Here is an 8,790-nt window from a genome sequence, read left to right as displayed (position 1 = left end):
TTAAGTTCAACTTGCCTCCAATCCCTCCCTTTCTAAATAGCACCAACATTTGGGCCAAGAAAAATTCTTGATTTCTCTTGTATCTTCATTTCCCCTTATCAAAGCCAACCAAATTCTATTGGTCATATCTTAGAAATATATTTCCAATCCAACCTCTTCTTTTTCACAAGTCACAATCTGATTGAAGCCCACAGCATCTCTTGCCTGGTCTACAGTAAAGCTGTTCAGACTGGTCTTCCTCCTTCATGTTTTTCCTCTCCTGAGCTCCAAGCATTTTCTCCAGAACAAATGCATTTCTTTCTAGATAGCAATCATAGTAAATATTTCAGAACATAGATCTGATAATACAAAAGTTCAACTCACCTCAGATTGCACGAGACTTCTGCCATACCAAAGATAAAGCCCAGTCATTTTTATGACCCAAGCCCTGGGTGATCACTCTGTGTCTACCCTTAGGGGCTTTCTCTTGTCCATGCTGTTTCAGGAAATGTGGAGGATTGGACTTTGATTTTTCTGGAAAGTTCCAAGCTTTCTTTTGATGGGGACAGATCCTATCTGCTGCTCTCTGCCTGGAATGATCATCTCCAGATTGGCCATCCAATTGTCTATCACCTCCTTGAAGGAATCAATCCTCTCTGACTATACTCTACAAAGTAATGTCTCTTTCTTCTTGACCTGGACTTGTTCACTTCTTCATCTGTTCATTTCTCATCTTCTCCCACCCACTGTGATGTAATTTCCATAATGGCAGACTCTTGCTCTAATTCTTTACTATATAATCTATGGTTTGGACAGTGCTTGTTCCCAGAGGACACAGAAGCATGCATGGAAGCATGAGATGGAAAGAGGGGAGTAGAAGGGAAGGAAAGAAGGAGGAGGAAAAGAAAAAGGGAAGAAGAGAAGCATGAAAGCTAGAGAAGGAGAAGATAGGAAGAAGTTGCTCTGTCTAGAGCTGAGCATACCTGGAGGACCATGACCATTACCCTCTGTCAGGATCAGCATTGTTAGCTCTGTTTCCTCATTGTAACTAACAAGGGATTTCTGTTTGTGAAGCACTTTGAATTTTTTTTTTGTGTAGAAGACCTAAATTCAATGGCTTGCAATCACTCTATTATTCTATTTGCTGCAGTGCAAATAAATTTCAGAATATTGAATGAAGTAAGGAAAAGCACAGAAATATATTACTAGAATAAATAGAAAAGAAGGGACAAGTATACAGAAGTGACCTGAATATTAAAGGCAAAATTTTAGTCCAAGAGATGAGCTACAAATGCAAGGAGGGAGATGAAACTGAATGGATGGAAAGAATGATTAGTCTGGAAGAACCTGATGCTTTTAACTTCTATCCTTTATCCAGGGCTGAATGCTGGTCCAGGGAAGATTCAGGCAAAATGTGTGTACTCGTTTGCTAAGGATGGAAGTCTTTCTTCTTTGCAGGATCTTATTAAATTTATGAAAATATTAACACAAGTGCACTTTTTTTGAGCAGGAAGTGTTCCTCTGATAATGAAGTGGGAAGTCCCAGTTGGGAAGGGCATTAAAACGGTTGCTCACAGCTGTGCACCAGGAGCTCACATCTGTAACCCCAGCTACTTAACAGACCGAGATCTGAAGAGCATGGTTCAAAGTCAGCCCAGAGCAGGAAAGCCTGTGAGACTCTCATCTCCAATGAAGCCGAAAGTGGAACTGTAGCTCAAGTGGTGGAGCACTAGCCTTGTGTGAAAAAGCTCAGGGACATGGGCCCTGAGCTCAAACTCCAAAACTGGTGAAAACAAAAATTAATTAATTAATTTATAAAAGAGGCTAAGATTTGAAGATTATGGTTCAAAATCAGCCCGGAACAAGTAAGTCTGTGAGGCTTGTTGTCTCCAGTTAACCATCAAAAAGCCAAAAGTGGAGCTATGGCTCAAGTGGTAGAATTCTAGCCATGAGGTAAAAGCCCAGGGACAGTGCCCAGGCCCAGAATTCAAACCTCGGTACCAGTACAAACAAGCAACCATAAGTGAACAAACATCTACTACTCACTCACCTTCCTGGTGGCTGTAATATCAAAGTAAAAGTCCATCCATGTGCATCTGGAAAGCAGAAAGACGATCATTACAGCTCTCTACCTACTGAAGACACAGCAGTGTCCATGTAACTGCATGGGAAAAAGACCGGACTTGCTTTTGAGCCGTTAAATGATTTGAATATAAATAAGCAACTCTTTCCACCTGTCAGTTACCTCCAGGATATTTAGTGCTGTCTCCTTTAATGAGTGCTCATTACGTATGAGTGCGAGTGAACGGAATTAATCAGGGTAATACGGGGTAATAATCATGTGAATTTCTCCACGTCGGGTCTTGTTCCATCTGTTCCAAGCCATTTGTCCATGTAAAACTGTCAGTGTTCTGAGCCGCTGGCTGACAGGTGAAGCCAGACGTGGGTGGTTTTCGTCTCTGAGCCAGAAATTCTCTGATGTGTGCTATTCACTAAAACAGACTGCCTCAGACAGCCCAAAGGGCTCCCTCCTTAAGATCATTTTTTTCTTTGCTTGATTTACTTGCTTGATCACTAAAACATTAAACTCACGCTTACTGAGTCCAAGCGTGTGGCCGATGTCTGCAGCTGATGTGATGGTGGATCTGGAAGTCTCCCGAGAGAGAAGGCTGGGGAATGGGTCAGGCCAGAGAAAGAGCTCCAGGAAAGGCTGCAGAATCAACCCTTGGAGGATGTCTCCAGCCCTGAAAGAGAGCTTCCTGGGGTGAGGGAAGGCATTCTCCAGCAATCCCACAAGAGTTGTCCCCTTCTACCAGACCCCCCCCCACACACACACACTTTTCCCTGCCTCTTTTGCACATCCAGCAGTGTAAGGAGTGCCAGGCTCAGGGTGTAGCTCAGGGATGGAGCACTGACCAGCACTTGCAAAGCACTGGGATCCATTCCTGCACCGACAAAAAAAATCATATTGAATGAAGTAAGCCAGCCAGGCACTGAGAGCAAAGATGTGAGAAAAACGGTCTTTTCTCTCAAAGTATGTTGTTTAACAGTTCTTTGTTGGCCTTGGAGGCTTGGCTCTAGTAAGGAAGAGAGGAGCAGCTTTGGGATAAGGGAAGCTATCTTTGAAATGTAAGGTTTTGTCTTAAACTGGTTTTTCCAAGATGGAAATGAGACATGCCTCAGATTGTTCAAGAAAGAGCAGACAGCAGGGGCGTGTTTTGAGATTATTTGTGTACTGTTAATCTTATTTCAAAGTCTTTTCATGTTCACCTTATGTAAATAAGTCTTACCTTAGCCAGCCTAACCATTCCTGAGCAGATTGTGAACCTGAACTCAACCAACCTGAGCAGAGGGGTGGGGCCTACTACATTAAGGATAAGTAGGGGCCAGCCCACCTGCTCTGTGTGTGTCCTTGCCAAATTTATGGTGAATAGCACACCCTTCTCCAGAAGTAAACTCTGCCTTGCTGAGACAATTCTTTATTTTTGTGTCTACCACAGAGGGTTCATGTTTTCTCTTAAACATGGATGATAGACTGAAATATAAACATATATGTAAGTGCATACAGGGTCTCATGTATATAAATACAATCAAACTGGCTAAGGATAGGACACAGGGGAGTGACAGGGCATGGTATAACCCCTTTGAACAAATAACAGGTAGCGTAACAATCGAATATTAGGAAGCTGAAACATGTCTAGACGACTTGGGGGCTAAAGGGAGGGAGCACTGTGAACTGAGAAGAGCAATGGTGAATGAAGGAGTCATCATACTCAATGTATTTAGGTGAAAATGGAACTAGGAAATTTGTCTGTAAGATCAAACGCCTCATTTTGGGTCTGTGTGTATATTTAGGTTAAGTGCTAAGTTGGAAGTAAGATTTCAATTCCTCCAGTGTTGATAAATTGTTCGCACCTGGCACACTTCTGAGTCACTGGCCTGGTTGATGCCACACTTCAGCTGTGGCATTGCGTGACTGCATTCTACACACTGTGTCAGGCAGGGCTGAGCGTGGCACCAAAGCCATGTAACATGTGGTGGCTTCTCGAACAGAGACAGCACCATGGTAAGACAGACATGCAAAGGACAGCACCCCTCCCCCCACCAAGAATTCCTCAGCTCAAAATGTGACTTGTTGACAGTGAATAAACCTTGTTGAGAGTAACAGGTGGCCCATTTTCTATACATTAAGTGTTCCTTTAATTTTCCCATGAATTGCGTCAAACAGTTATAACAACACATTGACTCATGGACTGTTTGTGTTCTACGTTTCCCTTAGAACTACCAGCTCAGGTCATAAGCTTCTTATTGTTTGTGGAAAAAAATAACAGGAAAAAGCCTCAACCCCTGAGTTATGTGCAGGTGAGGCAGGGTGCAGGAGACGTTCCATGCTTTCCCTAGCCACACATGGCTGCCTGGAGACTTCTGACCCAGAGGCTACACACACACATCAGCCTTATTACTCTGCCCTCACGTTCTGTGACATTTTGTGTTTGATCATCTATATTTTATTATGTATAAACATTATGTTTTATGTGGTGCTGAATCACTCAGCCTTTGCCGGCCGGGGAGTTGCGCTGATGGTGGTCCAACCCCATTGTAATGGAAGTGAAAATTTTGAAAGACATTTTAGCAGAATGCTGCAATAAATGTTAATAACATTATCACACGTATAGGTAAAACTTACTCATGATAGAGATGAAGGATGGAGTGGCTTTCATGGCTGATTCTCCGGTGTAGGAGCTCTTTGACCCCTCTTATAGAGGTGTTTGATTTCACTATTTGCTTGTGATGCCCTCACAAGCTAAGTAAATCTGGAAAATGCAAATGCTGTCACTAGGAAGCAAATTGCTGCTAGACTATCTCTTTCTTATTTGACTGTCTCAGAGCTAAACTGAGAAAACAGGGATATAAGCAAATACACGCAAAGCTTCTTTGCTGAAATAGTGTTTTGCGAAGACTCCTGATCAGACTGAAGAAAAGCAGAAAGCATGAATGACTGAAATAGTCTCCAAAAATGCCTCTGTAGTTCCTACTGGGAAAAGCAGCTTTTCTCTTCTTAAAATGATAGGAGCAGACCGCACCCTGACTCTTCTTCTGACAGTGGTGCAAGTTCTTACAGGAGTCAGTGCAAATGGCCTCATCGTGACGGTGAACGCCATTGGCCTGATGAAGCAGAGAAAAATAGCCGCCCTGGATTTGCTTCTTTCTTGCCTGGCAATTTCTAGGATTTTTCTGCAGTTGTGCATGATTTTCTTCCTTATGATCATTTTCTCCGGGAAGGAATTCATCATGCCAGCGACCATTGTAATTATTTTATTTACAAATGAATTGGGGCTTTGGTTTGCCACGTGGCTCAGTGTTTTCTACTGCACAAAGATTGCAAGCATCCCACACTGGCTCTTCTTGTGGCTAAAGATGAGGATATCGAGACTGGTGCCATGGTTGATTGTGGGGTCTCTCTTTCATTCAGCTATCACTTCTGCCATCTACAGTCAATATGCATGGGCTATTTCCAAAGGAGTTTTGTTCAATTTTTTATTAAAAAATGCAACACAAATCAATGAAAAAGAAACATATGTTATGTCAATTTTCTTTATCACCAGTCTGACATTGCCATTTCTCATCTTCCTTACTGCTGTTGTGCTCTTGATTTTTTTCCTGGTGAAGCACAGCCTGCGGATGAGGATGCTGGCAGCGGGTGCGGGCAGCCCTGGCCAGAGCGCGCACACGAGCGCAGTGCTGTCCATCCTGTCCTTCATCGTCCTCCACTTCTCCCACTACATGGTGGCTATTTGTTTCTGTATTCAAAAATACCAGATCGGAAGCCTCTCCTTTCTTCTCTGTATGCTGGTAGCTGTCGTATACCCCTCCATACACTCTATTATTTTAATTTTTGTTAATCCTAAACTGAAACAAAATGCAAAAGCATTGCTCCTTGGCCTCTGTAAGGGCTGTCAGTGAGCGGAAACCTGCATCATTCGAAGAACTCATGAGTCAGTGACTTGTCAATGACCACTGCTATTCTACACTCAGCCAACCCAGCATCCTGTCCATGGATACACACAGTATCACCTCAGGACTGTGCAGCCTGAGCCTTGCTGATAGAGCTGTTGCACGTAATACGGGTTTCCTCATTCTAGTATCCTGACTGGGATATTGTCCCATCGTCTTGCAAGATGTTACCAGGGACAAAATGGGTACCTGGTACAGGGGGATTTGTTGTAAGTCGTTTAAATCTGCAATGGTCTCGAGAGGAGAAAATGGAAAGAAGGAGGAAAGCACATGCGTGAGTTGGAGATGACAGGAATGTGTAATGTGTGTCTGCTGTCTGGTCTCGGACGGCTTTTCTTAAGTGGGCTAACCATCTCCCATGACTACCTGGATATTATTTCAGTTCTGTTCAGTGGACTCCAGTCAATGGGACTATTCCTTCTCCCCAGGATAGGTGCTCCAGGACGTGCTTGCTGACACTATCCTGGAGAAGACTTGGATACTGTGGTGACACATCCAGCAATGGATGCGAAGACAGAGGAAGAATAAGAGGAGGAAGACAAGGAGGAGGAGGAGAAAGAAGAGGAGGAGGAGGAGAAAGAAGAGGAAGAGGAGGAATTGAGATCAGTAAGTTCGTTTCCCAGGTCTTGTAACTGAGTACTCTGAACAGACAATCACTCGCAAAGATGTTTCATTTCTCATTTGGGCTCCTGGGTTGGGGCACTTTCAGCGGATGGTGGCAATTTGGTACTGTCATCAGATCACATGCCTTCCCCATGAAGCAGCATCAGGGAATGGGCAGGGCGGCGGTGTCTCCCTCTGCTGGAAGCCTTGGCTGCATCTTGAGTTTGGCTCATGATTTAAGAAAGGAAGATATATATAAATATATATATATATATCATATATATATATAAAACATATTCATTATGCTTTTGTTTTCCAACATGTAAAAGACATTCTTACGTTTGACTGCACCTTGTAGTTCAGGTGTGATCATGCAAAAGGTGTTTAGGTTCAGACTAGCCAGTCACCCTCAAATACTTATCTTTCTCACCAGGATGTTCAAATCACAGAGGACTTGTTTCAGAAATTCCACAGATGTGTGTGTCTTCTTGGGTATGGAAATTGGTGATAATCAACATCTCTCCATAGGCCTTGAACTTCATTCTCCTGGAAGCAAAGTAAACAGACTCCACCTTCCTGCTATTTGGTTACCCCACATCCTGCAAGATGGACAGGTTTGCAGATGACACACTCAAACAGCCAGGTGTGGGAAAAGCAGTAATGTAGTGACTGGAGGTAGTTACGGCTCCTTCTTAGAAGAAGGGCCATTATTCAAGATCCGCTGATACTTGCTGCTTGACTTCACAGTGTATGTACCTGCAGTGGACAGAGAGTGAGTGGTGATTATTTCAAACATACAGGGGGGACTTTGTAATTACACATCACGTTCTTTCTCAGATACCAAATTCTGATGATAATTTCTGCTTGAATAGTTACTATTGTTGTGTGACTATGTTTATGTACTTGATATTAGTTATAATTGTAAAGCAAACCCATAATGCATAAAAAACACTAAAATAAAACCATTCCCACAGCCTGCTTTTCAATAAATACATTTCTTACAGAAGTGCTGGCTATGTCGCTGGGTATTGCATAGGACACCAAAGGCTTGAGTTTTAGAAACAAAACAGCCTTGGCCTTTGTCTCTCAGGAGCTGTCTATATTTGGTCTCGACAGCCATTTTGTTTCTGTTCTCCTCTAACAGCAGATTGACCTCTTTCTGGTGGGAATAGCATCTTTCCTTACCCATGCTGTGCTTTTAGAAATGAGGTTACTGTGGTTCGGAGAAGATACAAGTATCCCTCAGCTCCAGGGTTCTTGTACTGACATTTTATCCCCATTTTGAGGAGTTAAGAAGCTGACTTAATCAGTTATGGTGTTTAGAAGTAGAACTTCAGGGAAGTGACTAGGATCCAATACAGTAATTAAAACAGAGTCTCCAAGGTGGAATGCTGTGGTTTTATCAGAAGATAGAGAGTGACCAAAGACACAGACACAGACACACACACACACACAGACACACACACACACACACACACACACACACACACACACACACACTGTTTGTTTCTGACCTTGGACCAGAACCATGAGCCAAATAAGCTGCCCTTTCTTTGTGACATACCTGGTCTGTGGTGTCATGTTATTTTAATAGGAAGTGGGCAGTGATAGGGTTGGATGTTGTGGCCGGAAGCTTCACAAACTATCCACCTACCCTCTGGGTCCTCAGGAGAGCATTTGCAGCTCAGGCAATGTGGACTCCAGCTATGGCTTCCAAATGGAGTCGGGAGCAAAGGGCAGGTGCTTATTGAAAGGTGCCTGGCAAAGACATGCCATTTCATTCCAGACAGTCTTGAAGAACAGCGCTGAGAAGCAATGTGGAACTTCATTCTTGGGCTTTTTCAGTCCCAAAACTCCAGAAGTTCTCTATGATTTCTAGCAATTAAAGATGGCGATATCAACTGCAAAATTCTAGATCTATGTGCCTATACACGTGGTATAAAATATAACCATTTGAATATTGTCAATAACTTAAGCATCTCATAAACTATCAATGCTTCTCAAATCTCAGTCATTTAAATGTAACAATGGCTTGAAGATAGAAAACTCTGGACCCATCAGTGCTAGGGTGACTTAAGTTAATGATTTCTTGACAAACTCCTAGATACTTCAGCCAGTTCAAAGATTATATCTTGTGCATGCTCCACAACCATTATAAGTTCAGGCTTGGCTAATATGGTTTCTATCATTCTT

General features: G+C 42.9%; 1 protein-coding gene across 1 annotated transcript; it reads left to right on the top strand.

Moving 5' to 3' along the window:
- The first annotated feature begins 4,974 nt into the window (after positions 1 to 4,974).
- LOC105983802 (taste receptor type 2 member 1) lies at positions 4,975 to 5,943 on the top strand. Its single transcript, XM_013013838.1, has one exon. It carries the CDS (start codon positions 4,975 to 4,977, stop codon positions 5,941 to 5,943), a length of 969 nt encoding a protein of 322 aa, XP_012869292.1.
- The last annotated feature ends 2,847 nt before the right edge of the window (positions 5,944 to 8,790 follow it).

This window comes from Dipodomys ordii, unplaced genomic scaffold (assembly GCF_000151885.1).
Source record: "Dipodomys ordii isolate 6190 unplaced genomic scaffold, Dord_2.0 Scaffold21, whole genome shotgun sequence".
Classification (NCBI taxonomy): Eukaryota; Metazoa; Chordata; class Mammalia; order Rodentia; family Heteromyidae; genus Dipodomys; species Dipodomys ordii.
The sequence above is the reverse complement of the archived record's forward strand: the minus strand, read 5'-3'. Positions and strand labels throughout refer to the sequence as shown.

What these genes read in the sequence shown, in the direction of transcription:
- LOC105983802 (XM_013013838.1), top strand. Translation starts at nt 4,975, where the DNA reads ATGACTGAAATAGTCTCCAAAAATGCCTCTGTAGTTCCTACTGGGAAA.